The 18,322-nt window shown below is 43.8% G+C and overlaps 2 protein-coding genes across 5 annotated transcripts in view; both read right to left on the bottom strand.

Annotated features, from left to right (window-relative positions):
* LOC138595572 (nebulin-like) overlaps positions 1–12,101 on the bottom strand; it is a 68,727-nt gene extending 56,626 nt beyond the window's left edge. For 2 of the 4 annotated variants that reach the window (XM_069666869.1, XM_069666867.1), the window contains exons 1-5: positions 11,545–12,101; positions 4,836–5,179; positions 2,817–2,888; positions 372–473; positions 74–184 (exon numbers count right to left, since the gene is read on the bottom strand). In XM_069666869.1, coding sequence (XP_069522970.1) covers positions 74–184; positions 372–473; positions 2,817–2,888; positions 4,836–5,168 — 618 coding nt within the window. In that variant the 5' untranslated portion in view covers positions 5,169–5,179; positions 11,545–12,101. Of the gene's footprint in view, positions 1–73; positions 185–371; positions 474–2,816; positions 2,889–4,835; positions 5,504–11,544 lie in introns of those variants that run through there. The other 2 variants (XM_069666870.1, XM_069666868.1) reach the window with 2 other exon arrangements.
* LOC138595703 (LIM zinc-binding domain-containing Nebulette-like) overlaps positions 11,568–18,322 on the bottom strand; it is a 34,857-nt gene continuing 28,102 nt past the window's right edge. The window contains exons 4-5 of the mRNA XM_069667071.1: positions 12,186–12,354; positions 11,568–11,611 (exon numbers count right to left, since the gene is read on the bottom strand). Coding sequence (XP_069523172.1) covers positions 11,568–11,611; positions 12,186–12,354 — 213 coding nt within the window. The remainder of the gene's footprint in view (positions 11,612–12,185; positions 12,355–18,322) is intronic.

Here is an 18,322-nt window from a genome sequence, read left to right as displayed (position 1 = left end):
TTGAGAATGCTTTCAAATGAAGCTTGTTCACAGCTTGCTGAGGGTCTTACGGAGCAATGCTCTCATCAGATACCTCACTCAGCAGCTCTGAAGCCTCTCTGGCGTGCTGAGTCTCAGGAGTCTCTGGCAGGATGGAGTACAAAGACATGGACGCTTCCTTCTTTCCCTCTTCTTTGTACTTTGACTGAAACAGACACATATTAAAGGTAAAAATAATCACAACAGTGGATATGAGACTGACTGAAAGCCGTATGCTCTGGTACTTCTATCTTTACCAGGACCAATTCTAGACCTAAAGAATAAGGGCATATTTTGGGTCTGGTAATCATTCCTTCACAGAGAGTTCAGTCATGTATGTGGTGTGTGCAGACCTCAGATATGACAGCGCTGATGTTCTTGGAGTGGATGAGTTCGGCTCCTGGAACAAACAGACTCTGACCCCTCATCTTCTCAAAGTCCTCCTTATACTTCACCTGCAGGGCGGAGACAAAGAGTGTTTAAGTCTGTGTGTGTTCATATTCCAATCAAGCTTCTATTGCACTCCTGCTTCTTCATCCCAAAGAAGAGCGTTGTGTTCGTGGTTTTGCAAAGCTTTACTGTAAAAGGAGCCGTCAGCAGCATGAATAAAGAACTGTTTATTCATCCATGAATCAATCCTTCTATTGTTCCATCCCTGCATCATCAATCCATTTATTCATCCACTCATCCTCTAGCCAACCATTTATCCACCAATCCATCCATCTGTTCTTTCATCCATCAATCTATGATCTATCCATATCCAACATCCTTCCATTGATCCACCCAATCAATTCATCCATTCACTCATTTTTCCCTTTCTGTGATCATTTCTGATCAGTTTTTGTTGAAGCGTTTGATCCCTAAACAAAGTTGTGATTTAAGAAAGAGCAGTTTATACTCCCTCAGACACATCTTGCTTTTGTCATATAGTGCATTACTTTACAGGACGTACGAGGCCCAACGTGCTGATGGAAATTCTTTGCAACATGTGCTGCAGTTTGTTGTTTTGCTGGGTCTGATTGGACGGTTGGTTGAAAAACAGACAGATTTTGTTGAGCAGTCCCAGGAGAACATTTGAATTCATCCACAGATGGCAAGCTGTCCACCCCAATCTGTGAAAGATCCAGAGTGGGCCACAGAACAGAAAGTGCCAGAAGATATGAGATGCTATTTTGCTCATGTTGGTTTCAGTTTTGTGATTATTATTGGACAATGATGACAAATGTGTGACCACAAATCACTCATTTGGAGAGGCTCTCGGCACTTGGAAACTTTTCCCAATGCCGACTCTGCTAGGGTCGGGTTTTCAAACGTAAAAATCAAGGTGGACATCGTGGAAAAGTTGAAGAAGATAGACACTGGCCACAGCCCGAGCATGCAGGCAGGTGGGACCGTCTTTGTGGCCGTCTACGACTCCTTCCCTGCTTTGGGGAGGCACTAAAGTAGGATTAGTCAGATTGGCCACTGGTTGCATTTTGCCAGCGTCAGTTTCTAGCTGGATGTCGGGAGCTTTGGCGTCCTTTGTTTCACCAGGGCTTGGCTAAAGGAATACTAGACCTCCATGGTTGCGTCAGTTATCAGTGGCATGTTAGGAGCTGTCATGCCTTTTACTTCTCCAAATCTTGGCTGTATCCTGGAACATCTGACCTCTGTGCTCGTTGCCAGCTGGATTTCCGGGCTGTCATGTCCTTTGTACCGGACCTTTAGAGCTACGATGTCCTTTGAGTCACCAAAATGTGTCTTTGCAGAGGAGAGCGTAGACGGCCTCTGCATGGCCCTGCAAAGGCTTGAACTATCACAGATCCACAATCCTGCTGCTGCACTACCTGATGTTGGGGGAAGCTTCTGGATGATGGCAGAGAGTCATCAAAGACTAAACTTGTAAAAGTGATGCCCTGAACTGTCTTCCTGCGTGTCTGAAGACGGATACAGGGACACACAGACAGGCAGCAGGGCGACAGCAGCTGGAGGAAGAAGTGGAGCTGATTCTATGAAGTGGGTTGACTTGCTTCCACCAGGGCTGATGAGTCACTGCTGCTGCAAAGAGCCGAGCTGCCAAGTTTGACTCACAGCAGGGAATCAATATCTCACCCTCCCACATCCTACGTCGACATTCACCCTCATTCAGCGCTTTAACTGCCAAATAAGAGCGTCAAACTGCCGTAGCAGGAGTCGAGAGGCGTTTTTCCTTTGAGCATGCATCCCCTCTGAGTTAAATAAGAGCCACTCATTGGATCTTTGGGGGGATGGTAACCAATAGCAATCATGCATTCAGCTCAGAAGCGAATAGGAGGCGGAGGAGGAGGAAGACGCCTCGCTGCTTACACGTGTGGAAAAGTTCACATCCAAAAATATTTTATCCACCAGTTAAAAACACCGGAGCAGATACGGTCAAATAGCCAATCATGAGCCTTATAAGTGCAACTCGTGCTCAGTTCACTAATTATACTCAGCAGGTAGGAGGACACTGAAACAGAGGGGCTTAACAGAAAGAGTTTCTGACTCTTAAATGAGGAACTTTCAAACACGGCGAGGGAATGCAGGGATTTTCTCTGATCCAGCAGGGAAAAGGACTTTAAACATTTATGTTTGTTTGGCTCCTACTTTGTGTATAAGACAGTTCCCAAATACATACTGACACACAGCATCCATCTCTTCTGTAAAAAGTGCTTTTTAGTTAGAGTTAGAGGAACCTGTTGCTCTTTGATTGTTTGTAATAACCCATGAACCTGACACACGAAGCGCACCTGAACTACAGTCATGAAAGAGAATCGTGAAGAGAGAATGAATGAAGTTACCTCGCTGACGAGCAGGCTGCACCTCCTGTTAAACGCCGGGTCTGGTAGAGGAGGCTTTGCATCAGAGGAGGCCTGACAACACAGAAGTGCACAGGAGACTTAAGGTAAATGTAATCAGAAGTAACAACAAAAGTTACATATTTTGTGCTGAGATTTTCCGTATCTACAGTAAGTCATTTGTAATGCCATAAAGATGAGTACCCAGTGTTTCCATCTATAATGGCAGCATGGATCCTACATCTCTCCACTTACTTTGGTCTAAATTGGTAATAAAAAGACAATATTGGCAAACTGAATTATCCGTCTGAGCCCAACAATGATCCAGAGACAGAGAAACCTGTGAGTCAACCGCAGGAAACTTTCCTTATTCATGCACCGTTAATCCCTCGCTCACTTAACAGGCCGGTTGAGTCCTAAAAATCCAGCTATCAAAAGCTAATAATGGCACATTTTCATTTGTAGTTTCACTAATCCTCTCTGAGCCTGAATGAGAACCTGCAGTGCCAGGCGATGTCCCACGCCAAGGTCAACACAAAGACTCCCAGTCAGAGCCCAGAGGGGGGTTTCTCTGCAGACAAACTAAATCTGCCTCTCAGCAGACTTCATCAAAGAGAGCAGAATCCTCAAAGGCGCGAGGCAGTACACAGGACTCAGCCACAGTTTGGGAACAATCCGAGCAGCCGCGTATTAAAGCTGGAAATCTGATTAATAGAAAGAATGATCTAATTAAAAAAGCAAAGAGCTGGAACATTTGAAAACGTGTCATCTTTTATATTTAGGAAAAGTAGAATTACAGCCTCACAGGTGTTTCCAACAACCAGTCAAGTTCCAGTTTACATCCTCACAGAATGACAAGTCCGACCCTTTACTGCATGTCGTCCCCTCTCTCTATCCCCCGTCTCTCTACAGCTGTATCTATCAAATACAGGCCAAACCACCCAGAAAAATCACGCCGACATCCTTTGCAAGAAGAAGATAAGACCTGAGAACGTCTCTCCTTCTTTAGGTCGACTCATGAGGGGAGACTGTCCGTTAATGATTGTGGATGGCATCGTTTTCTTTGACGCAGTGACATAATGGCAAGAAGTGTTTTTCCAGGACACATTGCTGTCACAGGGAGGTTTAACGTTTGTCTTGTTTGTGTGAAAAACTGTGTCGTCACTTCTTAATTTTTATGTCCAAAATCGTTTCGAAAAGGAATCTCGACCTCTGACCACTAACGTCCCGTCAGGTCGTGCTTGAGTTAAGGTGGATGTTTGTGCCAAATTGGATGAAGTTCCCTGCAGGCGTCGCTGAGATGTGGAGTTTACATGAATGTGAGGGACAGATGGATGGGCGGGCAACATGAAGACATGATGCCTCCAGCCTCAGAGGTCTCAGGTGGGGAGAGATAATAATAGAAAACTGCCTCCTGTGAGATGACATCAGCTACTGCAATAATAAGGATTATAGTCTGTTTATTTGTTGTGACGATTCAAAGTCAAGAAAAAGAAATGATTCAAATCATTCTGAATTCCGTCAAAGGCGTTAAACTGATTTTAACTGTGCAGGTGAATAAAGAAGCTGAGGGATGCAGTGTGTTTTTTTAATGCCTATAGAGAGAGAGAGGAACGTGGACAGTGTTGGAAACAGGGAAGGAGAGAGTCGGGATGATGTGCAGCAAAGGGCCAAGGGTGGGAATCGAACCCGTGACCGTTGCATCTGTACGTGGGACGCACGGTCAAACCGCTGAGCTAAACCGCCGCCCCAAAAAGCTGAGAGAGATCTTTGTTTTGTTAAAATCTTTCTTCATCCCCTGAGCTTCCCCAAAATCTCACACGAGCACAAAACAAGTCTAGAAGATAATGAATCAGCTGGTTCGTGGACACGGAACAGATCTATAAAGATCTGCAGGCCTGAGCGCTTGCTGATTCGGTCCCTCATGATTATTCTGTTTGGTCTGTCTGATTGTTTTGAAGCTTTCACTGAGATGAATATTTCATTTTGTTTATGTCGAGTTAAGTAGCAGGAAGCTCTCACCTCTGCTTCCCAAACTCCCAACAGCTTCTTTGCTTGACCCTCCTTTTCCTCTCCACTCTCTTCTTCTCCTCCCTCCATCTCTGCCACCTTTTCCTCCTTATCCATCTCCTCCTCCTCCTCCTCCTCCTCCTCCTCCTCCATTTTGTCAGGTTCGACCTCCTCCTTCCCCTCGGCACCCGTCCTTGCCGTAGTCGTGTCCACAATTGTGGTAAGTGTGGTCACTGTTGTTACCACCGTCTCCTGGAAAGACACTTCTTGCTCTCCCTCCACTGTCATCACTTCTTTCATGTTTCCAACAGACAGCGGAGCAGCTGGGGCCTCCTCTTCCTCCATGTCAGTAAACTCTGAGGACAAAGCACATCAATGTTTAGGTTCAGGGCACTCAAAATGCTATTTTCTATGTATGTAACTTAATAAAACACTAAAAAACATTAAACAGACTGGACAGCAAAGGTAATAAAAAGAAGGTAAGAGAAAACAGAAGGATCAGGTCCGGATCATTAAAGGGGAAGTTAAAGGGGCTGATTTGCAGAAGTGAGTTAAATAACACAGACGTACCTAAGTAGCCACAATAAGAGCTGGTCAAGTTCTCTAAAATCGAAGGAAAGGAGCTTAAATGTGTCCTTTTGTGTCTCCTTAAGCACAGAAAACACTGGAACATCCTTCACGAAAGAAAAGGAGATAAGGACGTCCGACAACTCCAACAACACGCAGACTCGTGCCAGAGGGCCTTGGTCAAATATGAAACATGTGCCCCCCTTTCAACACTGACTTTGTCAGACAGGGGTTCGAGCTCTGGTCTTCTGGGTGAAAGCTGTGCATTGTTTGACTCATCCATCGCCTACGACCGCCAATTCAGGATGACTACAATAGCAATTAATGATACCTGACTTCTAACACGCCTGCAGGAGTTGATCTAAGCATCTAATATTTCCGTAAATGGGTCCAAATTGGTACAAAGTCACGTGAGGGTATGTAGAAATTATTATGAGGTAGATGTTTAGAATAACTTCATAAAAACCTGGTTTTTGCGATGTGTTTTTATTTTGGCAAACTTGGATCAAACTTGCATTAAAAGTATATGTTCCATTCTGATGCCTGAATTTGCCATTTGAGGAACTAAAAACACCCACTGCAAACTTTAAAGCCCGTTTGTTTGTGATATGATTGCTGTCACTTTTGGATTACCAGCCTAAGAGAGTGTATGACAGCCAACTTACTTTTGTTGAGCAGTTTGACAGTCAGTCAGAATGAAGATCAATAAATAAATCTCGGAATAAATAAGGATGCTGTTGTTGTTGTTTGCTATTGTAACGTAATAAAAGACCAGAAATCGGTTCTTCTTTGCTGCTCTGAAACAACATTAACTGGTGGCAGTCATAGTACCTCCATGGTGGCAGAGCAGCGTAGGTTTCTCTGTAGGCTACTGTTCTGGAGCGGTGAAGAAGAAAAGGGTGAAACAAGTTGATATTATTCAGGGCTTAAAAGTTACATCATCAGACTGATGCACGGGCTAGCGTACTCGCCAATACTTGAAACAGCACCAAAGAAAAGACAGACTAGTCTAAGTCTGAGATTACAGAGTTACAGTTGGACGCCGGATGTGTTTACTTCCATATTGGTAAAGTATACAGGTCCAGGTCCAGACTTCTATGGATCTAAAGGGCTACGAACCAGCTGAAAACCATCTCACAGACCAAAGAAAATCCATTAAAAACTCAAAACATTAACTGGAAAATACCACTTATTACTAAAACTGTCCACTGTCGCACTCTGCCCAACTCTCTTGTCTGTTGAATCCTTCGCGGTATGGTTGTCCACACAGGGTCAAGGTCACCTTTTCAGCTTCATCAAAGTCACAGAGGTAAATTCCTCAGTCCTTCCTTCCAGACTCTTTGTCACCCTTCCAGGAAACACCTTCTGAATGTCGTAGCATATCAATGTTTTTCAGTGCACTTTGTTAGCTTCCTCGGCTTCCTGTTCTTGCAATCAGCCTCCACAATGTTGTACTCACCTTGTCTAATTTACGGTCGTCTCGCGCTGAATTTTCCTCTCGGTGTCGTCAGTGTTTGGGTTAGCTTTTGACCTTTCCGATCGTTGTAGTTGCCCCGAACAATGTCTCACTTACTCACTGATTCTGAATATCTTAAATAGTGTTTTGCCTTCTCTGCTGTAATGATCTTCTCATGTCTCCTTCCCGGTTCTTTAAGGCTTGTTCAGCGTCTTTGTTAACCTTCCTGTTTCTGAATGTCTTGCACGCTCTCTCCGTTTCTTTGATGTTGGGCTCCCCTTCTCACCTTCTTCGTTAAATCTGAATTATAAACCTGTAAGCAACCAAACTGCCCGTCTAGTCCTGACTGCCTCCTGTGATGGCTGACTGTCTTCTGGGTGTCGGTTCATCGGGTACTTCTTATCACTCATAACTTCCACATTTAGCCCTCTACTCAAGACCTTATCGCCACCGTGCCCTTCATCTGAGTCACCGTGCCAGTGCTGGGTGTGCGGTACCAAAGCAAAGACTGGTACATGCTGCATGAATGTGTGTCTGTTGTCTGTGTGTAGGTCAAAGGGTAGAAGGTGAGTAAGCTGGAAGGAATGTTAAATTTACCACACACTTAGACTGCACAAAACTTCACTAACGCTTAAACTTCCATGTGTATAAAACTGTCACCTGGAGCTATATCATCGTACCTGCCTTCCTGCAAATCCGGAGAGCCCTCAAACCTTCTTTTATCAATAAATCCTTGATCAGCACAACTTTCTGCATGAATTATCTGAGCCTGGGTCCTTTTCCTGCTGTCCTGCTTACACCAACCATGACAACAAAGGAACAATTGATGCCATGTCACCCTCTCATCTTCCTGGGATATTAGGACTACACAATGAGACGGACGATGGTGCAAGAAAACAAGAATTCATAACACAAAGTCAAGAAGGAGATGAGGAACCGAAAAGAATGAATAAAAAGACAGCTAGTACTTCTCTGTGTGAGTGATGACTGTGGAGACAAGTTATAAGCCAATATAAGACTCAAAGGCAGCAGGTAGTCTGGTGTGTGCTGTGAGTGTCAGATGGCAGTTGAGGTAAACAGGACAACGACCTGATAAAGACCCAGCAGAGCAGATCTGACTGTCTCTCAGCCAAATGAGCATCTCCTGCCAAATGGCACAAACACTAACAGAGCAGAGCTCAGTGCGACAACAAAAGACTCCTTTATCACCAATAACACTGAATCGTCTGCATAACGGAGAACTTAATTTACAATATTAACATGTATAGACCTAAAAGAAAGAGGGCAGGTGGGTGAACGTGTGATGTAGATGGGTACCTTCTGCTTGAGTTGGAAGTCAGGGGCTATGGACCGGTCAAACATACCAAGACTTTCAACCAGGAGTCCTCAGTTGGCATCACATGCGAAACCAAAAGTTATGAATTCCACCAACAGCATGAAGTGTTTCCTGAACTTAGCCAAGAAGGTTTTGTGTGTGAAACTGACCAAACCGACCATTATTTAACTACAACCTTTCCAATGTGTTGGAAACAGAGAAAAAAGCAGCTAAACGATACTTTGCTTGACACAGCTGCTAATCAGGCGCTACCTTGTTCATTTGAGAAACACTGAAAGGGGCTGTGACAAAGAATTGGTATTTGACGACATGGAAGTACCTCGACTTGTTTATGCCATTGACCACCTTGGATGGTAATTACAGAAAGGATCACAGAAAGGATCCCAACAGAGAGAGACACTTTTGTAACAGACAGATCCTTTTTAGCAGAAACAGCTGCCTTCAAAGACACCAGACTCCATTAACAAAAACAGCAATTTTACCTTGTCTACCCCTGCTTAGATTGGTAAGCTTTTTTGAGTAATTGTGTGATACAGAGATATTGTGTTGGACCAGAACTAACCATTTAAAACACCAAGTGTTTCAAAACTTCTTTTAAAAAAGGGTCAGTGTTTAAAATACCAGAAATGCCTTTTATTTTCCTCTTATTGGTACTTCACCTGTTTGAAGCGTTTAAACTCTTCTGTGTTACTTCAATCAAACGTAATTGTTATTATTATTAATTGCAGTGCAGACTCAGCATTCAGTCCTAATACACTTTACAATTAAAGAGTATACATAAGACAACATATATGCAAATATGTAAAAACAAGCTAATATTAAAGTGTGGAGCCTGCAACAGCCAAAAATCTGCCTTATTTTGAAATTCAAAGCAAAATGGCTGACTTCCTGTTGGGTTTGAGGTATAGGTGCAAGAGGCTTTTTTGTGCATCTTGACCCCATATATATACCTACCAAATTTGATAGGTGCAAATTTGAAAATGTTACTTTCACCCAAGTAACCTTTTGGAAATTGTTCTTGGGAGTACTATGGAGCCATTTTGCAACACTCATGCCCACGACCCCTAAAATATCAAATTTTTCGCCAGACTCAAAGTGTGTGCAAAAATGTATGACATATCGGGCATGTTTAAAACTCCAAAAATGCAATTCTTTCCGGCAAAGACAGGAAGAAGAAGAAGAAAAATTCCTTGTGTCGGTGCTCTGGCCCTAAATATCTCATTCTCTCTTGATTATCTGGAGTACAAAATCCTGCGTAGAAATAAACCAATAAGACATAAACACAGAGATCAACAGAGCAAAACTAATTAATCAGGTCTTTGAACGCATCATCCCTTCTGTGGCCTGAATAACAGCTGAGTCCTGCCAGTGGAGTCCTGGCTGCACCCCGTGCCTGCAGTCATCACTGTCTCACCCAGAATCACAGTAAACAAGGCTCTCTGAGGACTCACGGCTTTGGTGAAAATCTGTCTCCACTTGAAGCTAAAGTGGGAAAGACAGTTTTTAGAGATGGCTAAAAAAACTGAAGGCTGCCTTGTGACCAGGAGCTCTGTCTCTCTCTCCCTCAGATCTTGTTAATGAGTTTGGAAACACAAAGCTTTTCCTGGGAGAGATCCCTGTGATCTCGTCCTGATGTGAACCAGGTTCACTGCCAGCCACAGCTCAGCAGAATAACACACTTGTGTGTGTGAAATACTGAGATTCATCCAAACCAAACATCTTTTCTATCTTTTCTATTTTGTTTCCTTTTTTCCACCAACAAATGAACATAAACCTCTCTGTCTGTTCCCTCTCTAAGTCTTCTTCTCTGACTGTCCTCATACTACCATCCTCTCCCTCTCCTCTGCTTTCATCACCAGGTCAACCTTGAAAATAGCTGAGTAATACAATAAAAGATGTGCGGGCGGTTGAATGTCACACCATTGGAAAGAGAGGCAATGTGTGTATGTCTTAATTAAAGTGGAACAAATGAGGAGAGAGAATCTGTGGTGTATTTACGCAGCGGAATAATAAGATCACACGGTCAGGTAAACAGAGGAGGACAGGAGAGGGGGGAGGGCAGACGACAGACAGACAGGAAGACAATGGACAAGAAAGGACAGGGAGGAGAAGAAGAAAATGCAAATCGACAGAGGAAGAGAGTGAGGCTTGACATGAGAAGGACCGATAACTAACACAGTTTGAACTCCTACACTGCTGTTTTTGCTCATCGTGATGTCATTGTTTGGAGTAACTCCATAAAATCTGTCCAACCTTAAGGGTAAGTTTTCTGAGTTCTGCTCTGGAGGTTATGGTTTTTTTTTTAGATCTATTAAATCATCGATTCTGCAAACAACCATCTCCTGCTGCCAATTCCTGTCCACCCTCTGCCACCCACAAGATGTCACCTCGTTTTTACACTGCAGGTAACATTATGCAATAACGTATTCAAAGCACGGTGCACGGTGCAGTGGTTAGCTCTGTCTCCTCACAGCTACAAGGTTCCTGGTTCGAATCCCGGTTCAGACGTAGTGGGTCTTTCTGTGTGGACTTTGCATGTTCTCCCCGTGCCTGTGTGTGTTCCCTCCTTCCCTCCCACAGTCCAAACACATGCTCGTCGAATGTAACCATTTTCCCATCGAAATTAGCACGTTGACGTGGGTTTTTCAGACCAGAGAAAACCCGCTTATAGATGCAGATTGTCTCTTTTCCCATTGTCAGTGAAGTATCCTCCTGTCGGTCTCTTTTCTGCTGCGTCACCGCCTGACGTCACAAACGCGCCGGAGACAGGGTTAGTAACCAGTGAAGATGTTACGGTGGTTAGGTCTTTGTTGTATCTATCACTGATTCAGTTTGTGTATCAAACTTGACGCCGACAAATTTGGAACGATGTTCGAGCGCTGCTCGGACGGAGACGGGCAGAGTTTGTAGCTGAGATGATGAGGAGTCGCAGAAGTTACCGACGGAGCATAGCACGCACCAGAAAGGGGGCGGAGATTAGCGTGTCAATCGGGTTTTGTGTTCCCATCAATGCCGATCGGAGCCGAGGAGATAATTACCGGGTCTACTGCAGAGTCATGTGACCCGGGTCTGAATGCTGATTGTAACCTTTCACACTAAGCAAAAAAGCCGAGTGATAGTGGGTTTTTTTGACCAGTCGGAAAGCGGCTTATGTGTCACCCTGTGATTGACTGGTGACCAGTCCAGATGTAGCCCCGCCTCTCGCCCAATAACAGCTGGGATAGGCTCCAGCTCCCCCAAGACCCTGAACAGGATGAGCGTCACAGATAATGGATGGATGGATGTAACAGGATTATGTAGAAGTTAAAATAACTTCTAAGAGGGAAACTATGGAGGATAACAGAGAAAGATAAACACACTACCTTTTCTGTTGAGGGTCACCGGGTCATCGGGAGACACAGGGGTAGAGCATCTGTATGAACACACTCGCTCTCACACACATACAGAGACATCAGAAAAGGAATCACACCCTCATAAAACTTGGAAGATACATGACAGACATAAAAGTTTAAGGTTAATTTAAGCCGCCGAAATCTATTAACTGCAGTGTTTCCGAAGCTTTGTGTACATATTTAAGCTGTGAGCTACGTCAACCTCTCAGGTCAGCTACTGAAGCACCTGCTCTCCCACAAGCTCAAGTCCACATAAAGTAAATCCGCCCTCCCGACTCCCCGAGGGCCCCAGGTGTGCTCAGCTGCTCACACATTTTTTAGTACTACATCTGACAGCTTCACATGCATGAAAATAAATAGAAAACATGGTCACTTACACTCGCTGGTTTCAGGAGAAGCTCCTCTTCAAACAGCTGATGTGCTCAACACTGGAGGGCTTGATGATGTGGACATTTTGTGTGTGTGTGTGTGTGTGTGTGTGTGTGTGTGCGATTGTGCTTACTGACCAAAGTGCACCCCACTCTTTCGCATACATTTCACTTGCGCACGCACACACACACACACACACACACACACACACATACACGCACACGCAAACACGAGGAAAATACAGTAAGAAAGTGTGTGTGTGTGTGTGTGTGTGTGTGTGTGTGTGTGTGTGTGCGCACATACAATACTGATCTGCTCCTGGGTCTTTCGGAGTCTTTGCATCTCTGGAGTGTCGGACACGATGCTGAACCCTCGACCTTTACTCTCTTCAAAATCCTTCTTATACTTCACCTGCGGGAGAGAAAAGGGGAAAGAAACACGTGAAATTAAAGGAATATTTAACCTGAAATCATCTCTGCGGGATGTACCGGGTGACTTTAGTACTTCAGTATTAATGTGTTGCAAAATGTATTAAAATGTTCAAAATCTTATGGCAAAAAGTTGCATTAGAAGTTACAACATACAAGGGATTCATTCCAACAAACATACAGAGGAAACTAAGAAGGAGGAAACACTTGAGATCAGCTTCAACATTAAAACCCATCACAGTAATGATAGAGAGAGAACTGATTCTGGAGGTGGATTTTACCTTTGAATGCACCCACACAGCAGATATAATTACAACATGAAGACTTCACACTGTGTGAAAAGAACTTCAAATGTACCATAATTGATTTTCATACATGTTGAAAAGGAAAAGAGGGTTTTTATGTCGGAGCTGAGAAGATGGTTCTTTGTGTCATAGAGATTAAGCAATTTAAGGCTGGAGGTCTGGTTTGATCAAAACTCAAATGCATGTTTCATGAACTTACCTGAACAATTTCTTTTATTATTTGTTGACACAAGTAGGACACCTTCTAACCTACTGACCAAAGCAGAATCAGTACTGAAAACTTTGGATTACCACAAGTGTGAGTCTCTAAGATGACCTGATAAGGAGCAATGTTCCCCTCCAGATGACGTTTTTAACACCACAAGGACTGCAGGAGTTTTGACCTCTTCAGAGTAAAAACGTAAAGTGATCACGATATTTGGCTTCCCACAATTCAGTTAACATGACTGACGGTGGTTTAAAATGCTCCACCCATAGAAAACTCTGCTGCATCTCAAAACAGCCGCTCCCCCAGGGGGCGATGGAGAGGTTCGGGCTTCACTTTTGGGGGAGCTGGCATGTCAGGTGATGAGCGCCTACCTCTCAGCAGCAGTTTAGAGAGGAAGAGTAAACAACAGAGACGGTCGGAGAAACTAAAGTCAAATGTCTGAACAGAAGATGAAGAGCTGGTCCCCTGAAACGGCTCGTCAGCGCTCGTTTGGAGGTGTTTCAGGTTTAAGTGATGTTAAGAAGAAACAATAATCAGCAGAGAGGTCATGAAACCTGCGTCTGCGCCGCAAAGCAACACGACTAACTTCATGAAGCAGCTGAAAGAACCAAGTGCAGCATGATGAGTGTGTGAAGGCCGAGAGGAAGAACGAGCTGCTCCCCGTCCTCCAGCGTCACGTCAGACATCCAGTACAGAGACGCTGTGCAGAGACACCCGATCCACCCAGCGCCCAGAGACACACTGATTACCCATGATGCACCACATTCAGGTGAAGAGCCTGATTTCAAGTCTTAATTTGATGCTAAATTTGTACATGAGCCTGAATGCAGCGCAGCATGGAACTGAAAGTGTCCAAAGCAATCAAAAGTGTTAATGAAGTAATAATCGTGATCTCAATATTGATCAAAATAACCGTGATAATCACTTTGGCCATAATCGTACAGCCCTATGTTATACCAGTAGTCTCTGTGAATGCTGGCATTAAACAGCGGGTTCGATTCTTGTCTATTGTGAATAATATTTTTATCATGTTATTATTATTTAAACAACTTTTATGCTGACCAATATTCTACTTGTTTTCTTTCTGAAGGATTTATCTTCTAACAAGAGTTGTTTTCAATGAAAGCCTGATTATCTTCTTCCTCTGCGCCACAGAGCTCCACTGTTGTCTACTACTATTAAAAACACATCACTGAGTCAAACTGCAGCACTGAGGGACATGTTCCTCCATGCACACACAGAGTAGTTTACTTTGATTCTATCACACAAACACCGTCCTGCTGTGCCAAATACTCAATATAGCGGCAAATGTGGAATTAATCCGCTGCAGAAAATAGTCCCAGAGAAATGCACTAGTTCCTAAGGTTGTGTTCCTCACTGATTTAAGGAAATGTATGCGCCTGTTTATAAAAAGAAATCTTTGAGGTTTTTAAAAGATTAACATTTTCGGCAGAAACCGAATGGCTTGCATTGAAGAGCTACGGACAGGAAGTCACAACGTTTGGTCTAACTTTGTACCCTGTAGATTTGTGACTACAGGAAAGACACCGAACATTAAAAGCCGGGTTTACTCTTCACAAAGCAGGGTAAAGGAAAAAAGAAACACTTTGGCTTTTGTATTTTAGAACCACAACTGAATCTCTGGTAACCTGTTGGCATCATGTGGTTTATGGTTTTTACGTAGTTTGAATCATCATGAATCAGACCAAGGGACTACGTAAATCTTAATTATTGCAGCGTCTCTGCCAAGCAGAGGGCAGGGTGGACGATTTACAGCCCATACACGACAACAACAACTGAGCAGCAGGCGGTCATTCTTTACTCGACCTTCAGAGGAAACACTGCAGCTCATTTAGCCATAAAGTCATCCTGCTGGTGTCTATCAGTTGTCAGTAACAGCCCATTAGCCTTCAGAGTTACATAAGGCTGTAAACTGCAGGAATATGACTCAGGCAGTTTGTGTGTGTGCTCTGGTATCCTGCTCTCACGGTGATTGTCCCTGTTCTCAATACAAAGCAGATTAAAGCACCATTCATCCATCGTGGGCTCCCTGCAGAGCTAATATGACAAGCTGAAGAGCTGCACCACACACACACAAGCAGGAAAGCACTTACACCCACACATATAGAGAGAGTGGAAGTAACAAGAATTCAAAAGTGAAAACCCATGTTTGGTGTTTCGGGGGGTGAACCCAAGCCACTGCACTGTGGATGTGGGAGACACAAGAAGGAGGATACTTAAGGAGGAAGAATTTGATAAAGGTAGAGGGAATGGATTGAAAGGATGAGAGGTCTCAGGGTAAACATATTTGCTGAGGGAGTGATCTAATGTAGAGAAATCTGAAAAAGAAAAGATCTGAAAAACGAGGGAAGAAAGGAGGTGAGGCACTGCAGTAAGTACCTGATGTAGGAGGAGGGGTTGTAGGAAGTTTCTGACGGAGGACGTATTTCAAGTCAGAAGGACCTGAAAATTATGTAGAAGGTATCTGGCATAGGAAGGAGATGAAGGACCTATCTAATTTAGGAAGGAAGTGAAGTAAGCAGGATGTGATGTAGGAAGGAAAGGATGTAGAAAGTATCTGATGTAGGAAGGTTTCGATGTAGGAAGGATCTAATGAAGGGGATTGATGTAGGAAGGACGTGATGTAGGAGGGGATTGATGTGGAAGGAAGTGATGTAGGAGGGGATTGATGTGGAAGGAAGTGATGTAGGAGGGGACTGATGTGGAAGGAAGTGATGTAGGAGGGGATTGATGTGGAAGGAAGTGATGTAGGAGGGGATTGATGTAGGAAGGACGTGATGTAGGAGGGGATTGATGTGGAAGGAAGTGATGTAGGAGGGGATTGATGTGGAAGGACGTGATGTAGGAGGGGATTGATGTGGAAGGAAGTGATGTAGAGGGGATTGATGTAGGAAGGAAGTGAGGTAGGCGGGGATTGATGTAGGAAGGAAGTGATGTAGGCGGGGTTTGATGTAGAAGGAAGTGATGTAGGTGGGGTTTGATGTAAAAGGAAGTGATGTAGGAGGGGTTTGATGTAGAAGGAAGTGATGTAGGAGGGGTTTGATGTAGAAGGAAGTGATGTAGGAGGTGATTGGTGTAGGACGCATCTGAAATGGGAAGATATTGACATAGAAGTGTATGGGGTCGGGAGGATGTGATGTAGGAAGGAACTAAAGTAGGATGGATTTGATGGAGAAGGAAGTGATGTGGGCAGGATCTGATGTAGGAAGGGACTGAGACAGAAACTGTTTTAGTTAAGAAGCATCTGATGGAATAAGAAAGTGATTTAGGAGGGGACTGATGGAGGAAGGAAGCGATTTAGGAGGGGACTGATGTAGGAAGGAAGTGATGTAGGCTGGGATTGATGAAGAAGGAAGTGATTTATAAGGGGATTGATGTAGGACACATCTGAAATAGGAGAGATTTACAGAAAGTGTCTGGGGTAGGAAGGGTCTGATGTAGGTAGGAGGTGATGTAGAAATGATCTGATTAATAAAGGATCTGGAAGATTCTTGGAAGTGAAGTTGGAAGGATCTGACAGGAAGAAAGTGAGAGGTGAAGATGGGATCTAAGAAACGAGGGATCCGTTTCCTGTCATATTGGATGAATTCATGTCAGCAGCTCCTTGGCTGTGATAGACACCAGCAGACATCAGCGGGTCACATGATTATGTCACATCCATTCCTCTGTACCTTCACACAATTAGGTCAGTGCTGAACATGTGGGGCTTTTCCCACAGTGTGTATGTACACTCACACTGCACACTGTCATTGTCTGTTATAATCATTTTCCTGCAGCAGGACGGGGAAGCTGCAGCGTTAATATGAAGTGATTTCAACATCACCTCGGGGGATGTCACACACATGGATCAGAAAAGTTGAAAGGAGGAGAAGAGGAGGAGGAAGGAGGAAGGAGGAGAAAAAGACCTTTTAACTAGAGCAGGTGAAAAAGTCACATCAAAACCAATCTATAGTCAATTTCAATTGAGCTTAGCTCAACAAAGGAGAAGAAAAATTTGCCAGATTACATTTTTCAGAGATGTGACACCTGTATTTAAAAGGAGCCACACTGATATCAGCCTCAAACATTATGGCAGGTAGCAGAACAAAGGATCGACTTGCCCAGACCCACTGTCAAAAAGACATTTGCTCTGTGTTGACTAACCGAGTCTGAAGTACGAATATCTAAAAGGAGTTTTTGGATATCAAATAGTGGCATTAAGGGGAGAACAAAGAGTCAACTATATCCTTGCAAATTTTAACGATATTTCTATCTTGTGGTTGTTAAATATTTGGAATTTAAGAGCGGCAACCGGCTGATCAGAGGTCTGCTACAACATCACACTGTGTACCACTGCCTCGATCAGTTAGTTTGTTTGTGTTATTGCCTGAGTGTTAAATAGTTACTTCAGGTCCAACACTATATTTCTGTAGCACACAGGAAGCACAGGAAAACTAAGACAGAGGAAGGCAAACAACTCCCTTGTTCTGCAAGGTAAAATGACTCTTTTTGTCAGTGGAGTCTGGTTGCTTTGAAGAGAGCAAGTTAACAGTTGTTTGTGGTAACATAAAAATATCTCACCCTAACAAAAAGATCAATCATCTTTGAACAAAAAAGAAGGAATTCACAAAAGCTAGTTCTATCTATTGGGAAGCAAAATGTTTCACGTGTTACACACTTAAAATAAAAAAAAACTACATGCCACAGATTTGATTTCAGAACTTAAAGCCGTATGAAAAGAGTTTAATGTTAAGAAAGAAAGACGTTTGATGACAGAGGGAGACGGGGACAGAATAAATGAATGTGTAAATCTCTGCTCTGTAAATGACACACTGGCTATAAACGTGTTTTTATGAGGCCAGAGCAGCAAACAAACACACACACACACACACACACACACACACACACACACACACACACACACACACACGCACAGATCCCAGGACAAACAGCACGTCCCCTTCTGCTGACTGCTGAGTGGACATCTGTCCTTTTGTACTGCAGTCTGCATGGCTCTCTCTCTCTCTCTCTCTCTCTCTCTCTCTCTCTCTCTCTCTCTCTCTCTCTCTCTCTCTCTCTCTCTCTCACACACACGCACACAGGATGAGGACATATGGCACAGAAGTGTAGCAGGTTTGTTCTCTCATACACATTCTTTGCATCAGTTTGTGTGTCAGTAAATCAGCACGGTGACTCATCTCGTCTTCAGGAAGCGGAGCTGTCAGAGCAGCTTTCACTGACACACCTGAGGGTTCGTTTTCATCACCATGTGGTGCCAGAGGGGCGGAGATAAGAGCCTGAAATCTGCAGATGTCAGTCAGACAAATACTGTTAACTGTGTGTCGACTTAACTGAGACGATGTGCATGTGAAGTGGTGCATTCATCAGTGAACTAAATAATCTTTGTCACAGAGATTAGTGGCAAATTGGTGATTAGA

The sequence above is a fragment of the Semicossyphus pulcher genome, unplaced genomic scaffold, assembly GCF_022749685.1.
Source record: "Semicossyphus pulcher isolate SPU_LCO1_2020_fin unplaced genomic scaffold, fSemPul1.0.p SCAF_18, whole genome shotgun sequence".
NCBI lineage: Eukaryota > Metazoa > Chordata > Actinopteri > Labriformes > Labridae > Semicossyphus > Semicossyphus pulcher.
Note: the sequence above shows the minus strand (reverse complement) of the source record. Positions and strands in the feature narration are given on the sequence as shown.